This window comes from Orbicella faveolata, unplaced genomic scaffold (genome assembly GCF_042242905.1).
Source record: "Orbicella faveolata isolate gen_17 unplaced genomic scaffold, um_ofav_v1 contig_13, whole genome shotgun sequence".
In the NCBI taxonomy this organism is placed as follows: Eukaryota; Metazoa; Cnidaria; class Anthozoa; order Scleractinia; family Merulinidae; genus Orbicella; species Orbicella faveolata.
In genome coordinates this window covers 29,772,161-29,788,666 of record NW_028301540.1, presented here as the reverse complement: position 1 = coordinate 29,788,666, position 16,506 = coordinate 29,772,161, and the positions used below count along the sequence as shown (strand labels likewise).

The 16,506-nt window shown below is 36.7% G+C and overlaps 2 protein-coding genes across 2 annotated transcripts; one reads left to right on the top strand and one right to left on the bottom strand.

Annotated features, from left to right (window-relative positions):
* Nucleotides 1-1,737: 1,737 nt before the first annotated feature.
* On the bottom strand, nt 1,738-10,538 carry LOC110055016 (proteasome activator complex subunit 3-like). The gene is made up of 12 exons (XM_089285350.1): nt 10,389-10,538; nt 10,159-10,191; nt 9,976-10,038; nt 9,253-9,342; nt 7,753-7,819; nt 7,567-7,595; nt 7,088-7,153; nt 6,045-6,113; nt 5,156-5,223; nt 3,770-3,824; nt 3,265-3,351; nt 1,738-2,682 (listed from the first exon to the last, which is right to left on the bottom strand). Exons 1-12 carry the CDS (start codon nt 10,407-10,409, stop codon nt 2,602-2,604), a joined length of 729 nt encoding a protein of 242 aa, XP_089141476.1. The 5' UTR covers nt 10,410-10,538; the 3' UTR covers nt 1,738-2,601.
* A 66-nt stretch (nt 10,539-10,604) lies between these two features.
* Nucleotides 10,605-16,014, top strand: LOC110041783 (fas apoptotic inhibitory molecule 1-like). The gene is made up of 3 exons (XM_020747116.2): nt 10,605-11,132; nt 12,641-12,690; nt 13,473-16,014. Exons 1-3 carry the CDS (start codon nt 10,784-10,786, stop codon nt 13,623-13,625), a joined length of 552 nt encoding a protein of 183 aa, XP_020602775.2. The 5' UTR covers nt 10,605-10,783; the 3' UTR covers nt 13,626-16,014.
* The last annotated feature ends 492 nt before the right edge of the window (nt 16,015-16,506 follow it).

Sequence of the window (16,506 nt, the reverse complement as noted above, 5' to 3'; positions counted from 1 at the left end):
GTAGAACGCTTCCATTGAAACTTTCTATAAAACACCTACCTAATAGAATAGGATTTTTCAAGTAAGTGTGTCTCACCTTGAACTCATTGTTTTGACGCAAACAGACGTCTTCTATGTGATTCAACGACAGAGAAATGCAGACATTTCGTGGGAAAACATACACACGAAACAACTCTTTTATGAATTACTAGCAAAGACATTCTTTCAACCAATGAAATGATTGAGAAGAAGACACTTTTCCCTCAAGTTTGCCAGAAAACAACCTTAAAATTTGCAGCCGATTGCTAAATATCGTCATTTTACTCACCGAGAGAACGCAAATGCTGCATTCAAACAAAATTTTCCCGCGCGCGGCCCCTTTTTACCGGATGTGACGTTACTTTTTGTTGGCTGAACTAAACATAAAAAAAAGTGCCAGGCGCGCAGAGTGTTATTCCCCGCCCCTGGGGGGAGTGCTTTAAATACCGACAAATTTTTTTTTAAAATGTAAAACTTTAAGGTAAAAAGCTGTTAAAATTATGAGTCTAAACGTTTTCGATCTGTTTGATCATCATCAGAGTTTCACTCTGATGATGATCAGACTCAGAAACTCTGATGATGATCAAACAGATCGGAAACGTTTGGACTCATAATTTTAACAGCGTTTTACCTTAAAGTTTTATATTTTACTTTTATCGGCGAAATGTATATATATATTTTTTAGTATTCCTACAATTAGTGCCTGGTGCTATCTGGGATATAATGCAATAGCTGCCATTTTGTTTTGTGACAGGACCCCATCACCCCAAGGTGATGGGCCCATTCGGTCCGATTCAAAAGCTCAACGACCCAAGTTACTTTTGGGGTGTGGGTTGGGGAGGGGTGTCTCGTTTCCTATCTCTAGGAGCGAGTGGGCAAGAGATCGACTGCAAATGAAAAATATTTCAGCCGGAGGGAGGTGAATAGGGGTATGCAAATCCGCCGATCCGTTTCTTTTTTTCACCAAATCCGTCGACGCCCCAATATTTTTGCTCAAATCTGAAACCACAACCACGTCCGGAAACTGAAGTGAAAAAGTTCAAAGATAAATTGGCTTCTGATGCAGCACCACGGATTCTTTAGAAACTAATAGCTAGCTACTTCTGACATGGCTTGGCGGATGTGTCTGCCGTGATTCAGCCTGATGCTAGGTGTTTCTACACTACGTCCTATCAGTGCATGAAGTGAATAGAGACTGACAAACATCCTGCGCTGCAGCACAGTTAATAGAGGGAATGGTTAGGGAACCTGGCAAAGTTCTTTGTTGTATGTTTTTGTTGGCTATTTTGGGGGTTGACCCTGCGCAAAACTTGGCAAAATACAAAAGGTGGTTATCTGTGTACTACTCATACTACTAATCAACCGTTTCTTTCTATTAACTATGACTACAGTAATTTAGCGGTTTTACTCGAGTGTCTTGAAACCAAAACCAAAGTAATCGCTCAATCCAATCACAAAGGACAAAGGCTATATCGAGAGCCAATCAAAACTCGAAGTAGATACATGTAGGTGACGCAAAGCGCGCGAAAACGAGTGCGAGTTAGACACGATTGGGTTTTAGTTTTACTTCTGATTGGATGAAAAATTGGCGCGAGTTTTGTTAAGCCAATCGCGTTGCGTAGTAAGTGCAAAACCAATTACTTTTCAACACTCAAATGAAAATCGCTCAATGTTAACAACATAACTAAGATATTTTGTAAATAAATTGTGATATGCAACTTGAGACAGAAAAAAATTTATTTTCAATAGGGATCGCTTCTTATTAAAAAGTCTATAATATAAGAAAACTTAACATTTTCATCATTGGTCTAAAGGAGTGTTGACTGCCACCTAAAATGATCAATTTTACATGGGCATTATTAAAGGTGCTTGAAACAGACAATTTGCCATCGCTCCTACTCACGTTTTTAGTTTCTTATTAACTAAAGTTCTTATGAAAATAAAACTTGTGGTCAATAATTCATAAGAAGGCAGTTTTCACTTAGTTCATGATAATGCATAGCTCAAGTTGGCCTGTATAAACCAGTTCAGTTCTAATTAAATTTAAAGTAATACTTGGAAATATACATTAATCCTTGTAAGTAATATCACTAGAATATTTTTGATGGACATGCATAATCCTAATTATAAAGTGATCTTAACTTTTATAATACTGTATTGTACACAGACCAGGTAAAGAAGAAATCTGCCATCAATAACTGAAGTAAGAATTGTGCCAGGTTGTTATATTTCTGTTAAAAACTGATCTTAATCTCAAGAATAAAAGTTTCTTATTTTGGTCTGGTCTTGAAAGTTCTCTTAAAAAATGTAAATTATTTGAGAAATCAGCTTTCTATGACAAATAAAATGTTTAACACATCTTCAGCTAGCTGATGTAAACTGGGTAGAGGATTCAATATTGTACAGTAAATAGGCATCTAAAAATATGCTACTCTTACTACTAATAATATTAATGTTGAAATAAAAATGTCTGGACAAGCAACAGGTACTGTGAAGCTCCTTAAGATGCATAATGTTTATTGGTTACGACAACAAGTTCAATTCTTTAGGGTGATGAAGTTAATAATAATAATATACAGGGTTTTAGTACAGAGAGTCCGCGTTGTTTGTGCGAGGTTTCTTGATCTTGTCCAGATTCTTGGTGATGGTGTCATGCAGTGAAAGCTATAACATAGGATTGAAGCAAGTTTCAGTACATAAATTTCCCCATAAAACAAACTTAATACCTGAAAATATAGAAGGGCTGCAGCCGGGATGAATCATTGTAAAATATAAAAATGCTCTCTGGCTAAGAGTACATAAAAAACACAAGCTTTTGACTGTCTTAACTTCATTCTTCACAGGGCAAAATGGTATAAAGGCTGACAAAACGGTATAAGTTTTTAGCACCCAAATACCATTTTGCCTACTGAAGACTGTAGTTAAGACAGTCAAGAGCATGTGCTGTTTGTATACTTTTAGCCAGAGATCGTTTTTATCATTTACCAAAATAGACACCTTTAGATATTTTCCTTCAGTGGCATTTTCCAAAATAACAATACCAAAGTTCAAATGAGGCCTGAAACTCCTGTTAAAATTGAGGGTTAAAATCCGAGCTTTTGCTGATCCATGACAACATTAGGAATAAAAAAAAATGTTCCATGTAAGGCTTATAAATAAATGAACTTTTGAACTTTTTGTATTGTTACCCTGAAAACAAAACCTTTGGCCAGTTACTGAATTGCACGCCATACAACATTTTCTTACATAATGATTTCGCAGCTCACAGCAACAGAGGCGTAAACTGGTGAACTCCTTTTCATCTAACTCGATTACAGCTTGTCTGTAGTCATCCTATTGAACACACACAACAGTAAAGCATCAAATTTTGAAGGGAACAGTATTGTATACATTTACTCAGAATGGATCACTTTACTAAACGTCAAATGCCCCTTATGGGAATTGTTCACGCAACAAAATACAGATCCAATACATGTATGTCAAGTTTCCATGGCACGATTGGTTTTAAGATGTTTCTGACTTTAAATTTTACAACCAGTTACATTTTCCTTTTCCTTTCTTTCAAATCATGGTATTTAAATATAAATGAGACAACGAAAATTAAAAATATCTATTTAAATATATTTAGTTGTTGGAAAATTGCAAACCAAACACAAATTGAAACCACAACATGAATAAATCTTTTATACTGGCTTTATCATGTTGTTAGTCACAGAAAAATATCAAAGATGACATACAAAAAATATCTTACCAACTGAGGGTATTTTATGATCTTAGAAACAATTTTTCCTCTTGTGATGTAATATCTACCAATAAAAAAAGGTTCATTAAACTTCTTAGTATTAAGGGTGAAACAAAACTTCACCCCAAACTTCATTGCCAGCAATTTGACATGGCTGTTTCAACTAACAGAAATCTCAGATGTTCTTCTTAAATATTATTATTTTGACAGAGTTTATTAACCACGCGGCCATGGGCCGAGCGCGGTTCATAATCTACCCGTGGTTTATTACTATTATTATTATTTTTTCGTCGGTGACCAGACCCAAGCTCCCTCTCAGCCAAATTTTGAGTCATGCAACATGTGATGTTTATTCGCCAAAAGCTGTTCAAACATTAAGACAAGGACAATTTCACGGATATTGTCTTCTTTGTTGTGGGCAAAATATATTTTCTTTTGGTTATATCGAAGCGTTGGATTCAAAGGGAATAATAAATACGCTAAAAAAAGGTATTACATCAGCCATGGAATGCGTTAACATTGCAGCTTTCACTTTCAATAGGTGACAAATAAGATCGTGTTTACTTTGCAAGTTTATTTCGCCAGAAGCGACGGTCTTTAATTTATTTGCAATTTTGCGAGTATTTCTCATGGTTTTAGGCAAATGAAGGAAATTCTTTGGCTGTTTCATCACGGCAAGTTCATAAATCGGAAGGAAAATGAAATATTTGCAAGCCAAGCAAAGAACTTGTCAGAACATGCAAGGATTACGTCATTGGTAGGGAAACAACCACTGTACTAAAGATAGCCATGGATAACACAATTCTTAATTATGTGACTCATGTGAATTCTTTGCTAGCCCTTTACTCAAGGGAAAAAACAATTAAATGTAATCGTGACTTTTAAGAAAGAAAGCCGTTGTTTATAGTGTTCGTATCTTCATGCCCATACATATCCCAAAGAATGTTTCAGATTAAGACTATTACGTCATTGGAGATTGCACAACGGCTACGACTGATGGTGCAATAATACAGTTTGTGTTGATCAAGTAATGTGGTGTCTACAGTAATCAATGAATCATCAAGGAGTGCTTTGGAATGTGCACTGCGTTGCGACTGTAGTGCTAAGAAAACAGTTAAATTTTAAAAGCACGGTTATAAGATCCAACGGATCTTCTTGTTTGTTATGATCAGACGGACGAGGAACGTCTGAAAAATATTATTGTTGGTGACTGGGGTTCCCTCAAACTGAGGGTAAGTCACCTTCCGAACAAAGTGAAAAGTGTTTGTCATTTCAAGGTGTTACTTATAAAACTATTTAGTCAGTTCTAGCCATTTATTATGTAATGTTGTTGAAATGAATGTTTCTTCAAATATTAACCCTTTAATTAATTGTTTGAATTGAGTAAGTGAGTACCTTGATATCTGGTCCAAAAACGTTGCTGCCTCTCCTTCAATTCTCTGTACTTCACTTAGAGTTTCTTCCTTTAGCAAAAATGATTAAACAGTACATAAAAGGGTTGACATCACTCCCTACTCACTGTATTAACTGAATGTCCAAACTGACAGGCACTTGCCTGGTAAATGTAGAATATTTTGAACATAACTAAATGTAAATAGTAGCCTAGTGATAAAGAGAAGACTACAAATCATCTTTAATCAGTATCTTATCAGTCAAGAGTGGAAAAGACGAGCCAGTAGATTATTAAAACTACTTGACAGCTATCACCTCACTCAGAAGTTGAGATGCCTATTTTTGTCTTAGTATAAGGTGCAAGCCACTGGAACAAAAACACCCTTTCCTTTCCCCTGAATGCCACTTCTTGGGGAAAACAACACCAGATTCGAGAGAGCTATGGCATGAAGCCTGTTGGTGCTTTAAATTGGTATATTAGTGGGGTAGGTAGGGATGGCTGCAAAATCATTAATGTTTTGTTAGTGGTAGTTAATTAACCAGTAAGGTAGCATGTAATTTGGGTATGTGTTCTTGTACAAGTTATTGCTGTTTTTATGACTCACAGTTGGACATCAGCTCTTGAAACACACATCTACTGACAATATATTACGATCTTTTAAGGTTGCTGTACACTTATTTCTGTTTCAGTGTTTGATTCTGGCATCTTCCGATAAACATTTGTCCAAATTATACAATTTGAACTCTTTATTACATTATGTGCATTGATTAATAATATAAACTTTACAAATATACAGCATTCACAGTGTTTTCTGTGAATTTTGACCCCATTATTCCAGCAGTTACACTCCTTACTAAAAAGCTGTCAGTGATAATTGTTCATGTGCAGTACCTGAATGGAGACACCAAAGTTATTTCCATCTTCAATTCTGGGAATTAACAACTGAATCCACATCTTTACCTAACAAAACACAACATAACAACATGTTAATTAACTGGTACATGCACATCATGAATAGCTACCAACATTATCAGGTTTTTTTCTTGAGATTGGAAGTTAGTAAGCCACCGAAATCATGAGGAACTTGAAGGTTTAAATTATTGAAAATGCTCCAGTTATCAGAAAACTAGTTACTAGGAGCATGTACACTGGAAGTGCACTGCATCGAGCACTTTCATTGGAGCAAACCTGTTGCGTTAGAAGACATCTCCATTTACAGAAGACATGTCTTATCAGGCAGTACATGCCAAAATGTGAGACCTCATGTGAGGAAAAACATTTCACTATAAGGGGTGCAAAGAGAGGAGACCGGGTTCACAAAAAGTGCCATCTGGTCATCTGGGACAAGTAGATTTTCCTGCGAGACAAGTAACTCTTCATGTCTACTTGCCCAATAGACAAGGATCAAGTCATTTGCCAATCAAATTATAAGCAAGGGAAACAAAAACAAGCATGCATTTGTCCCAAGCAAGTGAAAATTGAGAGTTACTTGTCTGAAGGGCAAACTTGAATTCATTTTTTTTTTTTTTGAGCTCTGGGAGAGAGAGGAGTTCTTCTGTAAAAGAACATCTCTTGTGAGAATTGATTTCCAGTTTGGGGAATTCTCCTATAATTGGGCATGTACAGGGGAAGGACCCAAAACGAGAACTGTTACACTAGGGGATTATCCTGTAATGGAATTTCTCTTATAAGTGATGAGGGGATAGCTCCTGAAAAAAGAAATTTCTTGCAAGGGGCCATAGCAATACAAAACACTGGAGATGGTATGGTCTAAGTGACAAACAAAACAAGTTGTAACATATGCAACAGGGTCCCTAAGATATCCTCTGATGGGAAGGTTGACTACAACCCACTCACTTCAAGGCAAAAGTGTCCAAATAAAAAAAGAAACAAATAACGGTGGGCCAGGTGGCTTTTTGTTATGGCCTACATACCGTATTACACTTCTCCATTAGAGTCTGGATTTTAGGTTTCAGAAGATCGATCACTTGCAAGAGGTACTGTAAACAAAATAAACCGTCACTCAAAAAGATGTGATGAATAAAATAATCAAGCCTTGATGTATGCTGGGTGTTACTCAATTTAACACCAAAAAACTATGCAGAAGTTGTATGATTAAAGCCCTGGCTGCGCACACTGTGTTCTGTTCTTGGGCAAGACAAGTTGTTTACTCTCACAGTGCCTCTCTCCAATCTAGTATATAAATGGGTACTGGCAAATAAAATACTGGGGGTTAACCCTGCAATGGACTAACATCCTATCCAGGGGGGAGTAGAAATACTCCTACTTGCTTCATGCCACAGAAACCAGGATAAGCTCCAGCCTGATGGGCCACTTAGCTTACATGCACACTAAACCTTTACTGTAAAATTATGATTAGCTCCTGTTGATTAAAGAATTACTCTAATCTTACCTTGTTGCATGGTACATGGGCATGAAGAGCTAACCAGGAGAACAAAAAAAATCATGTCAGAAAAACTACACGTATCTGCATGGTTAGAAAAGACAATGGAAACTGGCCCTGAGGTGTGCTTAACCAAAGGCAGAAAAAGAAATAAAGGAAAATGACTCAGTGCTAATTAAAGTTTCTGTTACTCACGTGGGGAGGTGTGTTTTGGTACATGAACATCATGAGCATCAGCCACTTTCCTTTTCTTATTGCTGGGCTACAAAATTATAATTTAAAAAAAAAAAATCTTAATAAATGAATTTGTTGTATTAGTTATTTTAAATTATAATGAGGTTGAGGTCAACCCCTGACCAGCTTAGAATTCTTAAGCAAGACACTTGGATCATGTGTCCTATAGGTATCCGCCCTCGAGTGTCGATCCATACCCTCGATTGACCCACCATTGACATCTCCGTCAATGTGTTGATCGCCACTTAATTGATGCTCGGTTGACACTAGATAGACACTTGATCAACAGTTGGTTGATAGTTGGCCCAGTGTGACTGACTCCTATTTATTGATTGACACTCGATGGCATGTCTGTGAAAATTACTTGAATCTCGACTGGCTGTCCACTGAGATGTCGAGTGTTGACTGAGTATTGATTGAGATGTCGATCGCAATGTCAATCAAGTGTCGCTCAAGGGTATTAACTGATACCTGACAGCAGATGCCTTTAGTAAACATGATCTTGACACTCTAAACATGCTTGTACACCCATCCTCCAGCCAACCAGATTTAAAAATGGGTTTTAGCCAATTTAATGCTGGGGTAGCGGGGGGGGGGGGGGGGGGGGGTGTGCATGCAATGGACTAGCTTCTCATTCAAGGAGGGTTAAGAAGACTCCTAGTCAGTTCATGCTATAGAAACCAGAGATAAATACAGCTTGGATGGACCACTAGCAGGACTTAAAAAAAACTTGAATTCCAGCTTGCCCTTGGGACAAGTAGCTATCAAATAGGCCTTATCATGGTTTTTGATGCCATCTTGATGGGCAAGAAAAGTGGTCAGAAATTGTGTTTGTATTAGAATCTGTAGGCAAATAACTTTTTCAAAAATTGAATTTTACAGAATTTGTGAATCGTAATGTTAAAATACTAGGTAAAAGATTGTATTCACAAAGTTTGAAGGATGTAGCTTGGCTAGAAGATGCTCAGTTAATTTTTCTAATTTTCCATACATTTGTCTGTAAATTTGGCTGGGTAGACACCATTCATGGGAAAAAAAATTATAGACAAATGTATGGGAAATTAAAAATTAACTGAGCATCTTCTAGCCCAGTCATGTCCTTCAAATTTGGTGAATACAATCTGCTACCTATTATGATAAAGTTACGATTCATAAGTTGTGCAAAATTTTATATTTAAAAAAGTTATTTGCCATTGGATTCCTATACAACCACTGTACTTTTGACCGCTTTGCCGTCAAGATGGCATCCAAAACCGTGATAAGGCCTATTTTGCTTGCCCCGGGTAAGTCTTACATTTGCTCTTTTAGTGATTTAGTTGGTGGACGACTTGCTTGATCTCTCTTGGTGAGAATGAAAAGTTACTAGCCGAGAAGGAAAATCTACTTGTCCGGGACAATGGGACTGCACTTTTTTTGAGTACAACACTATGCTTGGTATTGGTCACTCCTAAATAAACTCACCTCCACATCATTGTGGGTATCATTTTTATAAACAGGCATGGTTACAGCTTTCTGTACTCTGACAACAGACTCCATTGTGAACATGTCAGACTGAAAAAACAGCACACCTTAATTCTTGATATGGTAAAGATGACTGTTTAAATGCAGTTGTTCTTGTCTTTTCTTTTAAATTTACCCCTTCACTAGTAACTATACCAGACATAAAATCCAGTTGAAAATCTGATCCGTTGTTGTTGAATAGTTTTGTTCCATGTGAGTATGCAACTGCGCCCCTTTTGTAAACTAAAAACAAGCCAGTTAATATCAATGGCATCATCAACTGTCATCATTGCGCCGTGGGATGCATAAGGCCTTAATATCAATGGTATAGCTAATTAATAAGTATTTAATACCACAAGATGAGATGACATGTTTATTGTCATCAAATTTTGATGACAATAAAATGTGAATTATAATATATAAATAAATAAATAAATCTCAAAATATATAAGAAAGGTGTACAAGTGATCAACTAATATACACAAAAAATGAATTTATCTTAGGGAAATATCACTCCATAAACCACAGTTTCCTAGATGTTATTTACGTTCTTAAGTCTTTAGTCTTGAGTATGAATGTATGTCTATTTATGAATCTCTATTCCAGAAACATGAAGCACGTGGGTGCAACTTTCACCCACCACAAGAGTCACAAGACGACTAAGATGTACAAAGTCAAATTTACCTTAAGAAGCTTATCTAGTTCAAAAACCCTGTCAGGGAAGAAATTTTTCACTGAATCTTCAGCCTGAAAAAGAAACGAAAACATTCCAGTAAGCTAGGTAATGAAACAGCAACAAACAGATTTCTTCTCTGCGTTGCGTCATGACTACGTACATTGAGTCATAAAATCGAGCTAAACACAAACCTCTTGTCTGACGGTTTCGTGAAAATCTGTAAGCTGAAATCCAGAAAAGAGAACAATTGGTAAAAATTACAAAAACGTACAACAAAACGAATTTTGAAATGAAGTAAAATGAAGCAGAAAGTTGCCGGCAAATTTTGAGAAAGTGGCCTTGTGAATTTTTCTGAAATACGAGCTTATCACAAATGAAGTGGCAAAAAGGGAAACGTGAAAAGCACGAAGTCGTTCATTACCTTTCCTTTAGACGAGTTCATATTAAAATCTGGGATGTAGAAACCACGAGGAAATTGGAAAACGAGTGAAAATTAATGATAACCTTACGCAAACAGTCAATTTCGCGGCTTTTTTTCAACGAAGACCGCTGAACATCGCCGAACACTACTTACTTGCTTTACCATGATGCAGTTCGGGTAAATGACTTAGTCAAGCCCAGTTCCTTGCCCAACCCAGACAGGGCATTTTTGAGAACGAGGCTACATGGTGTTTGTTTTACGAAAAAGACAACAACGAAGTGCGTCTGTAACGCAAGCTAAATTCGAGCAGTTTAACAGTAAAGTCTTCTTTCATCCTTGTTTAGTGCTTGAAAGTATCCTGGCTTAGTAGTCAAGCTTGATAACTGCCTGCAAAAATGAGCGATGATAAGTTTCGAGACGTCGTTGCTACCTGGGATATCGCCCTCGCCGACGGCAAACATAGAATTCAGTTTGAACACGGTACCACCACTGGAAAGCGAGTGATCTTAGTTGATAATGTAGAGGTTATACGGAATAATTGGATGTTTAGACTTGTGGGAAAGGAGAGTTTTAATGTCGGCGGCAAAAGAGCAACGATTCACATCGAAGCTGTCAGTGGGTTTCAGTACGAATACACTCTGGAAATTGATGGAAAACCGCTCAAAAAGTTCGTGGAAAACCGCAAGAAAACTGCGAAAGTGTGGACGTTTCTTTTAGATGGAGTAGAAACGCGAATGGTACTAGGTAAGTAAGGGGCTGTGTCTAAATTGCGTCTGTCAGAATTATACAAATCTATTATTTCAGTATACAATTTCATTCGAGTTTGACATTTTAAAGCCAGGCTGTCAGGTGTACTGAGCCGACAGATCCGTAAGATAAGCGAGTCTGCACGCAAAATTAGCTCGATTGGTGTCAACGAATAAAGAAGCGTTTCCTGTACAGGCGCGGCAGTACACTCCAAAGGTGTAAACATTGACTTTTCTAACTGTGACATGTTGCCTTTAATGTGACGTTGAAATATAATGTTAGGTGTTCGCAGATTGCTAATTCTTAGTTTTGCAAATCAAGTACCAAACTGAGAAGCAGCTGTCGTTATTAATGTCAAATGCATATATTAAAAGTACCTGACTGGCATGAAGTTTCAAAATCATTTGAATGATACTGCTAGTCCTGATACCTTGTACGTGACAGTGAAAAACAAATTTGAATAACAATTTGAATCTGATTTGGAACATCTTGGTGTAAAAGGTAGGTGGTTCTGTATAACTTCTTGTTGTTGTTAAATAGAATATGGGAAAAGTTAAAAGTTTGATGCCCAGTAAGTTGAGACTGATCGTCTCAGTATTTTATTAGTGACAGGAAACAGATACCCAGCAGAAGACATTTTTGGTCAAATTTGAAAAACTTAGATTTGCTGAGGAGCAAGGAATTGCACTTTTATTTTTTGTGTGGATGTCTCTAAAACTTCCCACAAATTGTGAATTGATTTTACAGACAAATGTATGGAAAAATGAAACCCTTAATTGTGGCTTTTCTAATGAGGCTATATCCCTCAAACGCAATCAGTAAATTCTTTTACCTAGTATCTTTAGTTTTTAATTCATAAATACTTCAGAACTTGAATTTTCTGTGAGTTTTGCCGTGTTTATCCTCCAAATAAGATGGCGTCAGAAACCATGAAAAGGTCTATACAGTCTGGTGGCAAGCAACTAGAATCAGCTGTATCGTGACCATTTTTTAATAAACTGTTTTTAATAATTTGATGACAGAGTTGCTGTGACAGATCAAGCCTCCCACATTCTAACCAGGCTGTTTTTTTTTGTTCTTTTTTATATGGTGTAATTTGTATTTGATCTGTTTGCTTCAGTAGACCTTTTTAGCTTGGGCAGTTTGTTGCCCCATTTCAGAACAAACTCTTGAGAATTCTTCCTTTGAAATTTTTGAATAGTCATGTGTATATGAATGAAGAATTTTTGTTGATCGAGAATAATTCTCTGGGGAATATCACGTGGTCCGTAATGGGAAAACAAACGTCCCAATCTAAAAAGGTGTAATATTATGTTGATGTTGGCAATGATCCAATGCAAGTTACCTTGGTAATGCTTATCCTTCCAATGCAAAGCCCTCAAAAAGAAACTTGTTAACTTAATGGTGGTTCACCTTCATGAGCGTCACATCCTTTAAGAAAGTACTATATTCCTAAGCTTGTCCAATGAGCTGTCTTACCACTTAAGGAATGTTTGATTTTCTAGAGAAAGACACCATGGAAGTGTGGGTGAATGGAGTTGTCGTGGAAACTGCTGTAAGTATTCATTATTTTAAATCTTGTTGTGTCAGTAATAAAATTGACAACAAGGAGTACAAATGTACTACTGGCTTTGTAAAGTTTAATTGTATCTGGGTCCAACCCAGGTTAACAAAGATCTTCCCAAGCTCAAGGCATTTGTCAATTCAGATATCAACAAAGAATTTTACAAGCCTGATTTATTGTACATTGCTTTTCTAAGATGACGGATTGACATTGAAGTCATAAAACATGTACAATAAACTGTTTTGCAAATGAATATATGAAAGATCACATATTTGAACTGCGGAGAAAGAGTTGCAGACATGATTATTCCAGTTGTGTGTATAACTGCGATGATTATGTCTTCATATCTTTTTCCGCAGTTCAAATAATTTGTGTGATCTTTCATATATTCATTAGCATTCTTCATCATCTACAAGTATATTACAAACTCACAATGTGACCAGCTCCCAGTTGACTTGATAGCTCAGTTGGTAGAGCACTGCACTGGTATCGCACCTGTATTGCATGCCAGGTTCAAATCCTGTTCAGGCCTGAATTTTTTTCAGGCTTCTATTTCACAACTGCTTAAGTTGTGTCTATATATAACTGCAATGATCAATCATGTCTTAATAAACTGTTTTTGTTGATGCTCTGCTTGTATGTCAGCAAAGATGTCAGCAGAACATGTTGGTGTTCTCAGATATTTTATTCCAAAAATTGTATGTCATGTGTAAACTGATAATCAGTAGGAAAAGTGTTAAATTATACTCTCTCAATGCATGGATTATTTTCAGGGTGAATTTGTCGATGATGGAACAGAAACTCACTTTGAGTGGGGGAAGCACACATGTTACATCAAAGCCATCAGCTCAGGCAGGAAAAAAGATGGAATTATTCACTCACTTATTATAGATGGCAATGAAATACCCGAGGCAGTTGATGAATGAACTGTTTATACATAGAAGTCTCACACAGTAAATTTCATTTGTCTGGAAAAAATAGTCATCGTAAGTTTATTTTAATAACACTTTTTTGTGTGTTCGGTAAATTTGTTTGTAAAAATTTTACATGACAATGCAAACTATAAATTGGAGGTTTTTTCTCTTACATGGGAATGTACTTTGGAACCCAGTTAATAGGGCGACAAAGGGACACAGAGAAGTTTCTGTATTATCTGCGCATCTTTATTAAGTGGGCTGTTAGAATAAACCTGACAGACACAGGTGTTATTGATGCAACTGGGACGATTTGTAACTTAACTGTAACTTAAGTTCAAACTAAACTTAAGAAGCCTGTTTTTGGTATGGACGTGGTGTCATCATTTCTAAAATCAAAAACTAAAGAGTCACCGAAGTTATTTTCCTCATCAGGCATAAGAGGTGGTAAAGTTATATCTGTTAACAACAACTTTCTACCTCAATACATGTAGCTTGCTTCTTCTGAAAAAAAAAAAGGCACATTTTGAATTTCAGAGTCATGATGGTGCGTGATATAAAGCGATGAACCTGTTTGTCAAAAAACATAAATTATACTTATCTCATGATTTTTAGCCATTTTAGATGTTAAAGTATTAGGAAAAGTGCTTATTTAAATGTTTGCTTGATCAGTTCAGATAATCAGTTGCCTAACTTGCCAAAGCACCAGATGTTTACATTATTTTCCGGCTACCATGGAAGTAAACCAACATGGCGGCTCCAAACTGGGCTCTGTAAGATATTTCAATGAATATTTGAAGTTTGGGGAAATGTATGGGCCTAAAACTTGGAGAAGTGTCTTCTTTATTTCTCTCCTACAACATCATAATATCTTGACTTTATACATTGAATGGTTTTCAAACTATTTTTTTTTATTGCGCATCAGTGCAAAGTGAGGATTGTTCATGCGAATAGTGTGTCATATCAGACCAGATTTACTGTAGTAATAACAATGCATTAACCTGTAGAAAGCTTTAATTTTCTGATGATATGATTTGCACATGATGACCATGATGGCAACATATACAGTACAGTGTAAGAGATATCCAGCATCCATATCTAGTTAGGTAAACTTTTTATGAATGCAGATTACTCAGGTCAACTAAAAAGTGTCCATTGCCCAAATTAACCATGTCCAGTGTCTGTGCAAAAATGCGAGTAAAAATATCATGAGCTTTTCATTAGAACATGCAATACTTTTATTAGGCAGGCGTACAAAAGTGGGAGTCCTCTGTAACTTAGAAAACAGTACTTGTCATTGTAAGACTTTAAATGACACATTTGAAAGTTAATGTGGAAAGACATGTTTTAGAACCCAGTGAGAATGTTGTTCATTGGGCAGTGGTGTAAGTTACATTGTACTCAATCTGGTTTACATAACTAGCAGAGAGGGTGACAGATGTGACTAATTTATGCATGTAGGTGAATTATTCCATTCTGTCATTTTAAATGTTCTTGACTCAGTAGAGGGCATACTCAGCGATAAAAGTGACCAGGGAGGTACATTCATGTATGCAATCAGTGGTGACTTAGCTCCAGGGGAGACTCCGACATAAAAAAGGACAGGGTGCTTGTTGTACCTTGTAGGGGTTAAAAGAGCGGATTTGGTAACTCTTGGGGTGTTCAGCCTCAAATGGTCCACAGCAGGAGCTTTCTCAATACATTTGAGGGTATCGAGCCGAAAAAGGTCAATGTCAGTTAATGTGGTGCTTTAGAATTTGTACCTCTTAGAGGTGAAAAAAAACTTCAAGCCACATCCACAAAACAGGATCTTGGTACATGTACCTGTAAGGGTTTTTTTTCAAAATTTCCGACGAGCACCCCCTGTCCTTTTTGTAGGGGAGTCTCAGCCCCAGGGACTTGTCCCTATATTAGAGGTGTACTTCTTTAGGCATGAATGAATGAATGAATGAATGAATGAATGAATAGTTTATTGAACCTCCCCAATGGGGTTAGGCATGAGAGTAACTGTCATATTACATTTTAGTATTGATAGAAATCATAGCTTCTTTGCACCATTTTAATCAAGTGCTTTTCTTAGATGTATCCTTCTTCTGTGAACTTGTCAAAATATTTGTGATGATTCAGCTTGTGCTCCTCCTTAGTAAATATTTGTCTCTAAACCTGTGGTGAGACTATTAAATCACCTTTGTAGAGGAAATTATTGGATTGGCTCTGTCTGCACTTCATTCAAGCTAAATCATCATGTTCTTTGTGGCAACTGAGCAAAGAAGAATAGAAACATTCTATCTTCAAGTGTACAGTTAAATAATCATCACATTTATGGCAATGTGTTGATTTGTTTATGAAATTACATGAAGTTAATGTGAACCTCAAGAACCAATAAATCTCCCTTATTTTTGTTGTGTCTATAAATTCATACACTATTTGTGCCGGCCAATGTTGCCACTTTATGTTGTGTACTGAAACAGTCCTTTCAGCTCAAAATTTCTGGGGCTTTCTTCATAGTATTTAATGAGTAACTCCCCCCCCCCCCCCCCCCATGACAAAGGAATTACAATGAAAGTGGCTGTTCCCCATCTTCTATAAGAGTGAAGAAACACATCATTGTCTAATTCTTCATGTGGAGGTGTTGGCTAAGGGTAGGTTTCTTTGGGAAAATCTAAGTTTGGATTCTTAAATCCAAAAATGGATTTAACATTTCTTTAATAGTAAAATTAATCCAAGATCACTCAGATGGCACATCAAAGGAACCGAAGAATCCTTGCCCAGAGTGGATTCTTTGGTTCCTTTGAGGCATCATGATCCGAGTGATCTTGGATTAATCTATTTAGCAAAGAAATGCAAAATCCATTTTTGCTGTTAAGAATCCAATCATGGATTTTCCCAAAGA